The sequence below is a fragment of the Rhodamnia argentea genome, chromosome 1, assembly GCF_020921035.1.
Source record: "Rhodamnia argentea isolate NSW1041297 chromosome 1, ASM2092103v1, whole genome shotgun sequence".
NCBI lineage: Eukaryota > Viridiplantae > Streptophyta > Magnoliopsida > Myrtales > Myrtaceae > Rhodamnia > Rhodamnia argentea.
In genome coordinates, this window is record NC_063150.1 from 4,082,246 (window position 1) to 4,097,549 (window position 15,304).

At 38.2% G+C, this 15,304-nt stretch overlaps 2 protein-coding genes and 1 long non-coding RNA gene across 4 annotated transcripts in view; 2 read left to right on the forward strand and 1 right to left on the reverse strand.

Moving 5' to 3' along the window:
- Window positions 1–1,919, forward strand: LOC115748696 (methylecgonone reductase-like). Its single transcript, XM_030685276.2, has 4 exons — window positions 1–327; window positions 627–867; window positions 978–1,157; window positions 1,586–1,919. Exons 1-4 carry the CDS (start codon window positions 29–31, stop codon window positions 1,811–1,813), a joined length of 948 nt encoding a protein of 315 aa, XP_030541136.1. The 5' UTR covers window positions 1–28; the 3' UTR covers window positions 1,814–1,919.
- An 8,776-nt stretch (window positions 1,920–10,695) lies between these two features.
- The window catches only part of LOC125314303, a 35,078-nt gene continuing 30,469 nt past the window's right edge, over window positions 10,696–15,304 (reverse strand). Inside the window, exon 3 of the long non-coding RNA XR_007197833.1 lies at window positions 10,696–10,826. This is a non-coding gene — a long non-coding RNA (uncharacterized LOC125314303). The remainder of the gene's footprint in view (window positions 10,827–15,304) is intronic.
- On the forward strand, window positions 10,812–13,544 carry LOC125314290 (methylecgonone reductase-like). Of its 2 annotated transcripts, XM_048276250.1 has the most exons (5): window positions 10,812–11,160; window positions 11,582–11,822; window positions 11,911–12,090; window positions 13,010–13,229; window positions 13,484–13,544. In XM_048276250.1, exons 1-5 carry the CDS (start codon window positions 10,844–10,846, stop codon window positions 13,489–13,491), a joined length of 966 nt encoding a protein of 321 aa, XP_048132207.1. In that variant the 5' UTR covers window positions 10,812–10,843; the 3' UTR covers window positions 13,492–13,544. The 2 variants fall into 2 exon arrangements, with proteins under 2 accessions (XP_048132207.1, XP_048132205.1); XM_048276248.1 differs by lacking the exon at window positions 13,484–13,544 and having other exon boundaries at window positions 13,010–13,434.

Sequence of the window (15,304 nt, forward strand, 5' to 3'; positions counted from 1 at the left end):
GACACCCACACCCACACGAGAAACAACAATGGACGTGGTACTGAGTTCAGGACACAGAATGCCGACAATCGGGTTTGGAACATTCGCGATCCCCCTGCCACCACCCGACGTGCTGACATCCATATTCCTCGAGGCCATCGAAGCGGGGTACCGCCACTTCGACACGGCATCGTCCTACGGCACCGAAGAGGCGCTCGGCCGAGCTGTGGCTGATGCCCTGGACCGAGGGCTCATCGAGAGCCGCAGCCACATCTTCATCACCACCAAGCTCTGGTGCACCGACGCTCACCCGGATCTCGTTCTTCCCGCTCTCAAGAAGTCTCTCCAGTAAGTATTTGCTAATTGGCCTTATGATCTCCTCCTACTTTTTTTTCACTTGACACTCTATGCAGTTCTCGTAACACCTATCTCGCCAAATATTTTTGAAGACCACACCAGAATTTATTTCATGGGAGCAACGAAAATCATTAGTTTTCACTTTGATTTATAATAATCTGTTGCGTGCATTAATTTTTTTTTCCAATCTTTCCTCCATGTCATTTTAGCGCTTTTGTTGGGTTTAGTCAGGTTGTGTTCATGTTGCTTTTTTCTTTTGTTTGGCACTTGGTGTATTGTTGATTATATAGGAGGCTAGGGTTAGAGTATGTGGATCTGTATCTCATCCACTGGCCAGCGAGAGTGAAGGAGGGAACCGAGGGGTTCGATTTCAAGGGCAAAATGTTGCCATTTGACATGGAAGGGACATGGGAGGCCATGGAAGAGTGCTCCAAGCTGGGCTTGGCCAAGTCCATTGGAGTCAGCAATTTTGGCACCAAGAAGCTCTCTCAACTCCTCATGCGTGCCACAATTCCTCCTGCTGTTAACCAGGTAAAGGAAGAATCGATCATTCTAGTTTGATCTTTGAGTCGAAAGAGGTACCAAATCAAGATTTTCTTCAAGATTTATTACTTTTTCTTTGTGGGTCAATCATGATTTAGGTGGAGATGAATCTGGCGTGGCAACAAGCGAAGGTGAGGGAGTATTGTCGCAAGAAGGGAATACATGTGAGTGCCTGGTCTCCTTTGGGAGCAAATGGAGCTGCTTGGGGTTCATTAGCGGTCATGGAAAGTCCTCTGCTTAAGGAGATTGCTGTTGTCGGAGGAAAGACTGTGGCTCAGGTGATTTGTTATTTTCAGATCTTCTTTGGGTCTTGTGTTCCTTTTTTGAAGCTAGACATAGGTAAACCCTGGTCAAAATGAATAACATCATGCTGAGAGCAAATCCCATGAGGCATCCCACGAATAGAACAAAAGTCGAATGTTTCGACATTTTCATATCGGGAGCGAAGCCTGTAATCTTGCTCATTGGTTGTTGGAAGAAGGAAATTTGGAATTGATATTCATTACATATCTTGAAGGATTACATAATATTTATAGACCCTTCAGATAACTAGAACAATTAAAACTATCTTGAAAACAAGCAACAATAAGTAAACATAATTTCCTAGATAATAATTTCCAAGACTCCAATTCACAAGATGAGCTTGGGTTACGAAAAGTCTTTTTCATTTCCAACATTGGTTAAATCAAAATGTATCCATATGCAGGTTGCACTGAGATGGATATATGAGCAAGGGTCGAGCTTCATTGTGAAGAGCTTCAACAAGGACAGAATGAGAGGGAACCTGCAAATTTTCGGATGGGAACTTAGCCCGGAGGATTTGGAGAGGGTGAAGCTGGAGATCCCGCAGAAAAGAGGATTTGCAGGAGAGTTCTACATTTCTGAAGATGGGCCTTACAAGTCGGGGGATGAGCTCTGGGACGGAGATGCTTGACGATCCCCCACTTCATTTTTTCACAAAACTTACAAATGTGTTTGCAATCGTCTGTGAGTCGAACAAGGTGTTTGCAACAATTTGTTTGAGAACATTACATACAGATTTCGTTTGTCAGGATGTGAATCCTCTCTGAATTTGAAATGAAATAAGACGATAACTTGTGGGGATCGTTACGCATCATTCAAATGGACATGTAAACCACCGAGGGAAAAAAATTGCAGATAAAATTTTTGTAAAAGTTATGAAAAATTTGGAAATAAACAATAATCCAAATAAGTATTTTTAAGTTACTCAAAAGGGTTGGTAACTCAACGTTATAAGGAAATTTAATTGATGAGAGAAAAGTTGTTGAGTGAAATTAATTTAGGTTAATAATCTCTAAAAGAGTTAGTTAATGTAATACTATCAAGGCAAATAAAAAGTAGTTGTTTCATAGAAATGTTGATAAATCAAAAAATAATTAAGTTTGCATAAGTGGCTTATTAAGTCAAAATTATTTGGTAATAACATAACGAAATAAGTGCACTAGAAGTCTTAAAACTTGTCACGAAAGACTGGCCGAGTACTACAACTTTCAAAAAATGCAATCAAAATCTAAAACTTGTCAAATTACTGTAATTAAGTCATTCGATTAACTCTGTCCACGAATTGACTAACTCCATCCATGTTAGGTCAATTCATGTCGATTCACTTTGCTGGCAAGACAATTTGTATTAAACATTGCCATGTTGGATTCGGCTACACATATTGGTGGTAGCATTGGAATGATAGTTTTTTTTTTCTATTAACAAAAGTGGAACTCAAGTGATTGGTCGAAAAATTTTGATACTGAAGTAAGCGATGTAAAAAATTATGGTACTTCTAATGCTCTTTTGCCTCTCCAACCATCTCTCTTTAGTTTGGCTATGTCTGTAGTGAAATACTTTAGTTCGTGCTCTCGATAATGGGTGAAGCTGATTTATTTCTTTATTTTATCATTACTTCAAATGTTAATGTCTTTATATGATTACGTGTTACTATACTATTAGATATGATCATGTACTTTAGTATATGTTTTTGAGCTAGATGATGACTGTGTTAATAGCTAAAATTACGATAATTATCTTAAAGAGGATTTTTTTTTTCGAGAAAAATGGGGCAATACAGGGCATCTTGAAACCTATGTGATGGGTTTTATAATAGAAAACGGACGACCTTTTTCTGCTCCTCTCTCAAAACACAAAATCGGTGGACAAATGCTCTCAGGCTACATCAAACTCTTAATCTGTGGGAATCGAAGAATGTTCTATAGCGCGACATATCTATGGAACTAACATATTTCAGATTTCAAGTCCCAAAATGGTCGAAATAGCCTATACCATAGGATTGAGGTTTTGAAAATTTGGTTCTAATACCAATAAGGTGCGGTCCAAGGTAATGCAAATACCACAACCGCCCTGGAACCCGTGCACTCGTAAACTGTATTGATGCCAAGCTACAACTTCATAAAATTTGCGTACTCTTAAAACTACATTTTTTAAACATGTATCCAGAAACATTATTCACTTTGACCCCACAAGATTCTTCGAATAACCATTTGACTCTAATCGATCTTAGAAAAACCAAGTTGTTTTTTCACAAGTAACAAGCCCAAGTTGATTAAAAAAAATTCCTTTGCATTGAATAACTAAACATTGAGGTATTTGGTTCATGAAATTTGATTTTTGTGTGATTATGATCTCTAATTTCCTTTGCATTGAATACAGTCATAAATTTTAAGACTTAAATTTCAAATGTATTACAGATTTAGTTGCCTCAACGGAGCTTGCCTGGATGGCACGAGCAAAGGAGCCATCGCCCTCTTGTGTAGAGATAGCCACAGGCGCCTAGGCAACGATTTTGCTCATTCATTTAAGGCGGCATGGACAGCACAGGCGGAGGCATGAGTGCTACCGAAGCCCTAGAGTTCCTCAAGTCTCGACCTGAAGAGGATATGGAAGTAGAAACATATCACGTTGATTCGATAATCTGCCTTTCAAATACGGGGCAGGTCACTTGGGAGTTGGACGCACTTATCAGCGAAACCCACAGTCCGTTGAAGCCCTTATCGAAGCCGAAAGTGGCCCACGTAAGTAGAGAGACTAACAGAGTAGTTGATTGGGTTGTGAAAGCCCATAAAAAGAAATCGTCAACCGAGTAAATGGGTGCTCTATCGCCCTCTGGACATTGAGATTTACTTTGTTTTGAAGTTTGTGGAATGTATTCACGAACTCTATCATAATAAATGAATATATTTTTTTTTTACAAAAAAAAGTACAAATATTTTGTAACAACGCCTTTGCTTCTGACCGCACGCAAGAATAGTGAAAAAATTTCCATGACAACGAGGGCGGCTTTATAAAATCTGTCTTACATTGCACATGATCTTTATTAAAAGCCCAAGCCAACTATAATATATAAACACGACTTTGCATTTTCTTATTCTTGATATTAATATGAAGATTCTTGATACTAACATATAAAATCTGTCTTACATTGCACATGATCTTTATCAAAAGCCCAAGTCAACTATAATATATAAACACGACTTTGCATTTTCTTATTCTTGATATTAATATGAAGATTCTTGATATTAACATATAAAATCTGTCTTACATTGCACATGATCTTTATCAAAAGCCCAAGCCAACTATAATATATAAACACGACTTTGCATTTTCTTATTCTTGATATTAATATGAAGATTCTTGATATTAACATATAAAATCTGTCTTACATTGCACATGATCTATATCAAAAGCCCAAGTCAACTATAATATATAAACACGACTTTGCATTTTCTTATTCTTGATATTAATATTAAGATTCCTTCAAACAACCTCTCCCTTCAAGTCAACTATAACGTATAAAAGGACTCTCCATTTTCTTGGGCTTGATTTCATTTTCTTCTGCTTGATATTAGCATTAGTGTTCCTTCAAACAACCTTTGCCTCCACATTTTCTCTCACTAGATCTCCACCCTCTCTCTCTCTCTCTCTCTCTCTCTTAGAGAACAGAATCAGCATGCACGATGTCGTAGTCTGAGAAGTAGTGCTAAGCTTGGGTGAGAGAATGCCACTGATCGGCATGGGCTGCGTAGCGAGCTCTCCGCCACCGCCGCCGGATGTGTTGGGTACCGCCACTTTGACACGACGGCATTGTACGACTCCAAGGAGGCACTCAGCTGAGCTGTGGCCGAGGCCCCGTGTTGAGTCTAGCAATATCACCTAGAGAGGGGGTGAATAGGTGATATGAACGATTTTGAAACTTAATGCGGAATAAAAATAATTTCAAAACACAATCTGAATAAGATTAGTAAGAAGACGTGTGAGTAATTTAAAGCACAATAAAATGAGTTTAGGGAAGAGAAGAATACACGCAACGATTATAGTGGTTCAGCTTGTTAGGCCTACGTCCACTCTCCCATGATGACGATCGATTGGCTGGATTCCACTACAATGAATCAAAAGAGGTTACAAGAGATTATCACACTCAAATGCTCTTACAAAACCTCTCAGAAATAATATACTTAACTCTCGAAAATAAGTATGTGAATCTGAATAATTCAAGCACTTCTGAAATTATATGTTTCGATCTTCTCTCTTGGTCACCATAAATCTTCTTTTATACTCCTTTGCTTCCAAACTAGCCGTTGGACAATCTTTCAAAGGCTTGCTCTTCGATCATGGATTGGACGTCATCAATCGTGATTGAACGAGACCGTATCTCAGAAGATATGGTAACCGTTGGAGTAGAATCTGAACTCTTTAGATTCAATCACCTATACAACTAAATCATCGGTTTCCAAAAGTAGAGTTAATTCAAGTAATCAATAATTCTTATTCTTGGAAGGTAATATCCAATTGTAAATATTCTCCAGATCCGATTGAAAAAGAACTTGTCAATCAAATAATACAAACTTCCATACAATATACCGCCAATATCAAAAACCCGCCAAACGTAGGTCTTCAGAATCTGTTTGAAAGATATTGCAGAATCCGAACATTATTCAGAAGCAGCCTTCAGAAGTAGAGGCTCTCCGAATCTAAACAGACTTAGGAACAGTACCTCTGAGCTTCAATAAAGTCCTTGCTGACATGTCACATAAATCTTCAAAACGACAGGTCTTGAGAGATAGTAACATTCTCCATCTAAAGGACTTAAGAAGCAAATACATGACAACTATCACTTGAGTCTGAATGTCAATTTTGGATCAATATAAGCTTTTGTTCACATGTTCATCCTGCAATGAAAAGTTAATAAACATTATACAGATTCTTTCTGAATAAGGATAGTTTTGTCAGAATCAAAATATTCAGAAGTAGAGTTTTCTCAACACCTCGGACGGGGGGCTCATCGAGAGCTGCAACAATATCTTCATCACCACCAAGCTCCGGTGCACCGAGGCCCATCCCGATCTTGTTGTTCCTGCCCTCAAGAACTCTCTCGAATAAATTCATCAATTTGGCTTCTCTCCACCTCTTTTTATACCATGACATTACAGTTCTATATAAAAAGACAGATTATATATAATTTATTCATTATTGTTATATCCGCATCGAGATTTCGCGAGAAAAGATGTTTTATGCAATGGGTTAATCGCCGTTTAGGTGGAGATGAATGTGGCATGGCAACAAAAGAAGCTGAGAGGATATTGCAAAGAGAAGGGAATACATGTGAGCAGTAAACCAAGTAAGAACGCAAAAAAGGAAAAAGAAAAGGGAAAAAAGGAAAAAAGCAAAGAAGGAAAACAGAAAAATAAATGAAAAACTCGTTAAAAATATTTGAATATAATTAAAAATTATCCAAGCTAGTGTCGGTCCTTCCACGAAAGGACAATCGGCATCCACGTGAGTAGTTTCCAGGAAAAATTATATGGATGGACTCAATTTGCAACACATAAAAAGGTTTAAGACTCAATTGGTAAAAAATAAAAAAAAAATAGGATTGAATTGACAAAAGTGCACTATATTTAGGACTTTTTGGATAATTTTCCCAGAATGGATAGGCCAGTTACCGTCCTTATTCATACATAAAAGGGCCAAAAAAAATCTTTAGTCATGATTTATTTCCAATATAGATGTTTGTATGTGTTTGCATTATGAATATTGTTTTACAATGCGTGGACAGATATATCAGTATAAAAGTTGCACTGCGATGGATCCATAGGATTGAACAAGGAGAAAACGAGTGAGGAGCTGCAAATCTCGAAGAGAAGAGGATATTGCAGGAGAGACTTTCATTTTTGAAGACGGGCCATTCAAGTCACTATGAGCTCTAAATACCCTTACAAGATCTTGCATAACAACTTCATATTAAATTCCTCGTGCGTTGCAATTATATAGGAACTGAACCTGATGTTTTCAAGAATAAGTTTGAGAATAATGTGATGTTTTGTCAAAGGATCGATCCTCTGAATTTTTTTTTTCCCTTCTTGTTGTGTTCTCTTAAGTATGTAAGTTGTATCGGATCTCAACACTTTTGGAGGTGTACTATAGACAAGACCGGGAACCTTTTTTTGCAAGCGTGCCAAGATGCTTTACATCAAAATCCTAATGTCAAAGGTTTTGTCAACAGATATTCCTGATGCACTTAGACATAATTTATAGGGTCTCGCTAGCATGACAGCGTGATAATATATCGGTGGAATACTAGGTATAAGATCAGAAATTGGTCCTATCATGATTGCCATTCACATTACTTGTGGTTGAGATTACATCGCTATCTTGTTACCTCGTCAGCTTCTTAAATCCCTACTTTATAAAGGAGATTCAAACTTGAAAGCATTAATCACACGTGTAATGAGAATAAGTAGAACATTAAAACAAGTCTAATATACATCTTTAATTTTGCTTAACAAGAAACCTGGAGCTCTCATTAACAAATTTTCATAAAAATGGATTTCCAGCTAATCTTGGGGACGCTAATTAGATGACCCCAATAAAAATGTTACGATTTTATGGAAGCCTTAATTGCACATAAAACGAAAAGAATTGTACAGTTAAGTCACGTTGAAAGATGCTTGAAGCCGAGGTTCGGTCACATACGTATTCAAATAACTTCCGGAACCCGACAATCTTCATCCAATGGATATTCCGAATAAGTTTTCGGTTCCACAAGTTTACTCTTTTCTTTTAACAAAAGGATATTTCAAATACCAATATTTATATACGGCGCTCATTTTAACACCAATATATTTTTTTTAATCTTGAAAAATGATTATGTAAGTGCAAACTCAGGTGAGTTTGCCCGAATTTCTTGTCATTTGCACCAAAGTGATTTTTTTTTTCTCATAGTTGGCACTAAAGTAATTATTTTTTTGGATAACTTAAGTGCCAATTTTTTTGAAAAATGATTATTTAAGTGCCAACTCTAGTGACGTCGCCGAAATTTCTTGCTATTGGCACTAAAATGATCGTGTTTTCTTCGATTTGGCTCTAAAGTGATCGTTTTTTGGATCACTTAATTGTTAATTTTTTGAAAAATGATTATTTAAGTGCCAACTTTGATGAGGTCGTCGGAATTTCTCGACATTGGTGCTAAATTGATCGTTTTTTTTTTCGATTTGACACTTAAGTGATTCCAAAAAAAAAAATATTGGCACCAAAGTTAGCGCCGTACACAAATATTGGCACTTGAGGTGTCTTGTGCCCTTTTCTTTCTTTAAACTGTGTAATTGTATGAAAGGAACAAAAACATTTATAATTTACATATGACAGTCAAGCGCAACTGTGTGGTGATCTCTCTTGCGGATGGTGATAAACCGCCCACCTTTGTTCGTTCTATGTTCCAATCTGTATGAACCGAACCTCGTGTTTTTCACTGTCACAATCTCTTCTATTACCCTCTGTGTGGGAAATGGCAAGTAGGGAGGGAGGGGAAAAAGAGAGAGAGAAAATTCAAGGTAAATTAGGTAATTGGGTCGGGTCTGGAGGCGGGTCTCAACAACGAAGTCATCGACGAACCGAGCCGGCTATATATTGACGCATGCACCTATGTCAAAATGGACAGAGAAACCGAAAAAATTTGAACGGACGGCTTTGACTTCAACGAGCCACCCCACCTGAAGGTACCAAGATTTGCGCAGTCAAAATTCAAAATATTCTAAAAGTATGTCACATGGAATTCAAGGCCCCTTGTTGTAGAACTAGAAAAGCACATTCATGAAAAATAAAATATTTATTAGATACTATTAGATATCTATTTCTTTATTTCTAGACGTTACTATCTTTTTATGATCATGTGTCTCAGTGCAATTTAATATGATAATGTATTTTAATATACACTAAAAAAAATGGCAAATGACTTTTTATTTAATTGGGTAAGTCCGTAAATTCGAAATTTTGTCGAGTTGTATAAGTAAAAGTTAATAAGTTTGTACGAAAATCGCAAAGCAATTATGCAAGTATTGAAAAGTTGTGGGACGTTGTCTTGGCAGAAGGTGGGTCATTGTCAACATTTGCGCAGTCAAAATTCAAATTACGTGTCAAAGACGGACTTCCCAAACCCTAGAATATATTTCCACCACGTTTTAAAAATGGATGTCTATCTCTTCTCGTTTACTTGTATTCCCGCGTACATCACACGCTCACGCAACAGACACAGACACATCCCGTCGCACGAGGGACAACGATGGAAGTTGTACTGAGCTCAGGACACAGGATGCCGTTGATCGGGTTCGGGACGTTGACGATGCCTCTGCCACCGCACGACGTGTCGACTTCCGCTTACCTGTGCGTCATCAGGCCAGGTACCGCCATTTCGACACTGCGTCCCAGTATGGCACGGACGAGCCGTTTGGCCGATCTGTTACCGAAGCTGTTAGGATACACATGTGAGTTGTGTTAGAGAAGTCATATATCAGATAATTGATGTGGTGTTGAGCTATTAATATGTTTTAGTTGGTCTACAACTCATTGGCTTAAGCTTTTGAATAAAGATGAGTTTAATTGGATATATTGACAAGCTCGGATTTGAACTTCCTATTAGTGATCTCTCCCTAGGTGAAAGTATCGGACTTTTGCTACGCATTCCCAACAAAAGCTGTGAAGCACGGCCTCATCAAGAGCCGTGACGAGATCTTCATCACCACCAAGCTCGGGTGCGGTGACGCCCATCCGGACCTCATCGTTCCCGCCCTCAAGAACTCCCATCCGGATCTCATTGTTCCCGTCCTCAAGAACTCTCTCAAGTAATTAATCATACCTAGGGGGCCGACTGTTTGAAGGAAAACTGTTTTTGGGAAATTATTTTTCGACTTTCCAATTTTGGATGATAGAAAATTAATTGTTCTCGGGAAAACTTTTTTCACAAACTAAAAACGACAAACTTAGATTGAGGACCAGACCAGTGTTGCAGCCCTTGCCTTGTGGCTAGCAAGGGTCGTCGATAGCAAATGGAAGACTCACTAAGGCTGTTTAAGTTAGATTTCTCGGATTAGCTCCCGGAAAGAGCTAGCCCAACAGAAGCAAGACCGACCTCGGAAACTCCGCATCTCCGACTTGAAAGAGTTAGTTGCCCATCTCCCATAGTCTTGGATTCCGCTGTCCCTTTGCGCTACGACTAAGTAGGCCGGATTTCACAAAATTAAAAAGGAAAAGAAAGAAAGAAAAAATAAAAAAATAAAAAACATATAAATTATAAATTGTCCAATTTTTTTTTTAAAAAAATAACGTGTTTATGACTCACTTAATATAATTAGATAAGTCATTTATGGCATATTTAAATTTCATTCAAAACTCATTAAATTGTTAGGTAGCCCGTTTATGGCTAAGCTTGTTTTCAAAATTTAAGCCAATCAATTTAATACTCACACTATTAAATACGAGTTAAAATCTGGGCTCCGTACCTATTTTGCTACGAAGAGACTTTCCATCTTTTTATGCTCGAGTTCATTTTCTTCCGCTCGTTATAAATACGAGCATTCCTTCTCATAAAACCGTCAAAGAATCCTTCCGACATCTTACACTTCTCTCTCTCTCTCTCTCTCTCTCTGAACACAGAGCACCAATGTCCAACGTCGTGGTCCCAGAAGTGGTGCTGAGCTCGGGCGCGAGAATGCCGCTGATCGGGATGGGTGGGGCGGCGACCAATCTGCCACCGCCCGACGTGCTTACATCCATATTCCTCGATGCCATCGAAGTCGGGTACCGCCACTTCGACACAGCGGCATGCTACGGCTCCGAAGAGGCGCTCGGTCGGGCAGTTGCCGAGGCCCTGGACCGAGGGCTTGTCAAGAGACGCGGGGACATCTTCATCACCACCAAGCTCTGGTGCGCCGACGCCCATCCGGGTCTCGTTCTTCCCGCCCTCAAGAAGTCTCTCCAGTAAATTCTTGATCATTTGCCTTCTGATCTCTTCCTGTTCATCTTGACTGCTTGGCACTATATACAGTTCTAATAACCCTAGAAGTCAGAAATTAGCTTCCAACACCATACAAGAAGTTCTTATTGAAAAGGAATAAAAAAAAAATTAGAAGAAATCTCTAAATGATCAACATGACGATAATATATGAGCATTCACGAATTGATCCTTTAGATATTTCTTCCGATTTGTGGAAGATTCCACACTCCAACCATTCTGATTTTTTTCTTTTTGATTTGTTACTTAAATAGTTCCTCCATTTAAAAAATTTACGCGATAAACATCAATTTTCACTTCAGATACATTATTATAAGTTGCATGCATTATTCACTTCTGATCTCTTCCTGTATATTTTTACTGCTTGGTGTGTATTGATTTAAATAGGGGGCTCGGTTTAGAGTATGTGGATCTCTATCTAATCCACTTGCCAATAAGAGTGAAGGAAGGAACCGAAGGGTTCGATTTCAAGGGCAAAATGTTGCCCTTTGACGTGAAAGGGACATGGGAGGCCATGGAAGAGTGCTCCAAACTGGGCTTGGCCAAGTCCATTGGAGTCAGCAATTTTGGCACCAAGAAGCTCTCCCAAATCCTCATGCACGCCACAATTCCTCCAGCTGTTAACCAGGTAATAGAAAGAATATTATATGTGTACAAATATTGAATTATTCCATCAATTTATTTTAAATTTCTTTGTGGGTTCATCATTGATTTAGGTGGAGATGAATGCGGGATGGCAACAAGGGAAGCTGAGGGAATACTGCAAAGAGAATGGAATACATGTGAGTGCCTGGTCCCCATTGGGCGCGAATGGAACTTCTTGGGGTTCATCTGTGGTTATGGAGAGTCATGTGCTTAAGGATATTGCTATCGCCAGAGGAAAGACTGTGGCTCAGGTAAATTTTCTTTCTTTGAGAAGTAGACAAGGCTTCCATGATTACTCTGAAGAGGAGATGCTGTAATTCGAGTAAAAGATCTATCGTATCTAAACCGACTTCTAGTCCTGTCAAATCGAACCCTTGCGAGTTGATTTTCATGACTTTGAAAAAAAAGATTGTTCTCTAAAAAATTGATAGGACCGTGTATTTGTAAACTATCACAAAGTACAGGTAAACGCGCGCGTTTGGGTACGTAACGCGACTAATTTGGAGAAAGAAAGTAATGTTCTTTAGATTAGAAATTTCCTCTCCGGGTATTTAAGTGAAAGGAGGGAAGAAAGTGAATTTGCTTATTACAAGAGAAGGCAATGGGTAACATCTTCCTCCATGCACGTCCTTGTCGATGTAGTCTCTTTAAGGATTAAAAGCTTGTGTGCATGAATGAGAATGACTGGTCAGTACCATAAAGAGATAATAGGTTTTGTGTACGGCTTCTTCAGCAACCACAGAGTGAAATTCTTGTGATTCTAGATAAGTGTGGTCTTGCTCTAATGCATTTTTGGACCTATATATTTGAGGGTTATCTAAAAAAATTAAAGAAATAGTTTTTCTTTTTCCCCATTTCAACTTCCAAATACTAAAATGATCTTCAACTTTACTTTTCTCTTTCTTTCTTTGTCAAATGTCTCCGTAATTATTAATTTTTTTTTCTTTGCGGCATGACAAAACCAATTCTAAATATGCAAGATAGATATTATTGTTACAAAGCATTTTGCGGTCTCTCTCTATCTTAGTGCATTAAAGGAACAAAAACTTTAGTCGTCATTTATATAAATCCCAATCGATGAAGATTACTCAGCTAATTTCATAAATCACGGGATTCAAGTTTGTATATCTTAAGTGTATATATGTGTAACTCGACATATAAATATTATAGGTTGCACTGAGATGGATACATGAGCAAGGGGCAAGCGTGATAGTAAAGAGCTTCAACAAAGAGAGAATGAAGGAGAACCTACAAATCCTGGATTGGGAACTTAGCCAAGAGCACTCGGACAAGATCAAGCTTCGGATCCCGCAGAGGAGAGGATTTTCTGGGGAAGCGTTTGTTTCCGAGGATGGGCCTTACAAGTCGTTGGATGAGCTCTGGGATGGAGATTGTTAAGGATATAACTTAGATATATTCTAGAGATATTTATGGTGGTATTTCTTCTCATTCTGCATATCACTCGGGATTATGCATATATCTCTTTTGATATTACTTGTGCTTGATTGATCTTGATTAATTATATTTGGTGTTTCTGTTTATTTGATTTCTTTTAATAGTGACCTCATAAAGCCTATAAATAATAACGTTCATTATTGCATATCGAAACATATAGAATTTCTCCAATTCTTAGTTTCAACTGAGATCATTGAATTATATCACACACACGATGATTTATACATGATGATCATGTATCGCTCTCTCTCCGATGATCCCTTGCGGACGGCAATGATTAATAATTGCAAAAGTTCCTTGTTTATATTTTCGCGTTGCGAATTTATGTGAACTCAACCTTGTGTTTTCACTGTTAGCAATCTCCTCCCTAGCGCTATCTTCGGGATAATAGTAATCAAGAAGGGACCTGGGGGAAAGAAGAGAAAATTGGACAGGGAGAATTAAAAGTGCATATGGAGATAAGTCAAGGTGGTAACCCTTTACCTAACAATTCGAACATCTCATACTGGGGAAAGGAAATTCTCAAGGTGGTTGCGGCAATCTTGTGAGGCAAGTTACTCCATATAGTAGAAGCTCATTTGTTCAGTAAATACTCCTAGTAATATAATACTCGGGAAATTTAATAGGTTGAAAGAGAAATGGATTTGACACACAAAGTAATGGAGTTATTTAAGTTTATACCGTTAACCCGATACGACAGAATAAATGCACGAAAATTATTTTTAATGACGGGGGATACATCTAAGCTTTTGTACTTTATCTGCTCTATAATACTTACATCTTCATAAAAAAAAATTATTCAAGTGATTCAGTCCTGGACTTTTTAATTTGCTGATTTAGTCATAAACCTTTGCATGAAATTTCAAGGTAATCCTTCCGGTTAATTTTCTCTTGAAAATCGTTAACTAGTGCTCCAATCATCACCGTCCATCCTATATGGGCACACCACCACATTAATGAGTTCTGGCATTTGGCCGGATGAACTACATTAGAATTTCGCGCAAAGATTCAGGACTAAACCGGCAAAATTGAAAAATTTAAAACTGAATTAATATCTATATAATAGGTTCGGGTTCAGGATTGACTGGACAATTTCCTCTGGCAGAATCCATTAAGAATACTTAATAAGAGTCTGGTAACACTTGTACAAAAGCTCTTCATAACCTGGCGTTGTTAAAAAAAAATGCTAATTACAGGTCCAGACATCCGCCAATGATGTGGTCTTGAATCTTGACACTTCGATTTTATTTTTTTATTTTTTATTTTGGTCGAAATGACAACTTTGAATTGAGCCACAATAAATGTTGGATTTTTATAGGTATAGTCTCTGGAATTGGCATCGACTGTCAAGATGACACCATATAAAGCAACCGACGAGCTCTCCCAATTTAATTCATCAAAAGAAGTTTTCTTCAGAATTTTGACGATGCATTAATCGATTTGGAAAATTGGCAGAAGATTAATTGCTCATTTCCAATTGGTCACGTTTCAGCTAAAATCGAGACAACAAAAAACCATCTAGAACCAGCTCCTGCCCTGGCCATAAAGAAAATCATGGGGTAGTTTGTCGAGTACTGTACTTCGATGTATTCCTCGTATACTAAGGCTCTATTTCTTTTAAGAAAAAGAAATAATTTGAAAAATATGTTCCAAAAACAATCTTTTGCATGTGGACAATCTCTTATGTATTTTCCATAATATGTCTTTAAGTGCTGTGCTGGTAAAGAGATTAGGGGTGGGGTCGATGAGTATCAGGTCGGGAGCTTGTGTTGAGGTTGATGTCCCGTATTCTGTTATCCAAGAGATTTAGGGCGAAACAGGTCTCTATTATATAGAGAGGTGTGAGAAAGAGCGGCTGTACACTTTTCTACGTTATTAGTGAAACAGATCTCATCTCCCCGTGGACGTAGATAGGCGGAACATCTCTGCTGCCGAACCACGTAAATTCTTGTGTTGTGCGAATTTCCATTACTTTCTCACATCGTTGATAAGATCGAATTTAGATATTCG

Excerpts from the sequence above, each read along its gene's own strand:
- LOC115748696 (XM_030685276.2), top strand. The coding sequence starts at position 29 with ATGGACGTGGTACTGAGTTCAGGACACAGAATGCCGACAATCGGGTTT. Across the intron at positions 328-626 it reads GCTCTCAAGAAGTCTCTCCA|GAGGCTAGGGTTAGAGTATG; the intron begins GTAAGTATTTGC and ends TTGATTATATAG. Across the intron at positions 868-977 it reads TTCCTCCTGCTGTTAACCAG|GTGGAGATGAATCTGGCGTG; the intron begins GTAAAGGAAGAA and ends ATCATGATTTAG.
- LOC125314290 (XM_048276250.1), top strand. The coding sequence starts at position 10,844 with ATGTCCAACGTCGTGGTCCCAGAAGTGGTGCTGAGCTCGGGCGCGAGA. Across the intron at positions 11,161-11,581 it reads GCCCTCAAGAAGTCTCTCCA|GGGGCTCGGTTTAGAGTATG; the intron begins GTAAATTCTTGA and ends TGATTTAAATAG. Across the intron at positions 12,091-13,009 it reads GAGGAAAGACTGTGGCTCAG|GTTGCACTGAGATGGATACA; the intron begins GTAAATTTTCTT and ends TAAATATTATAG.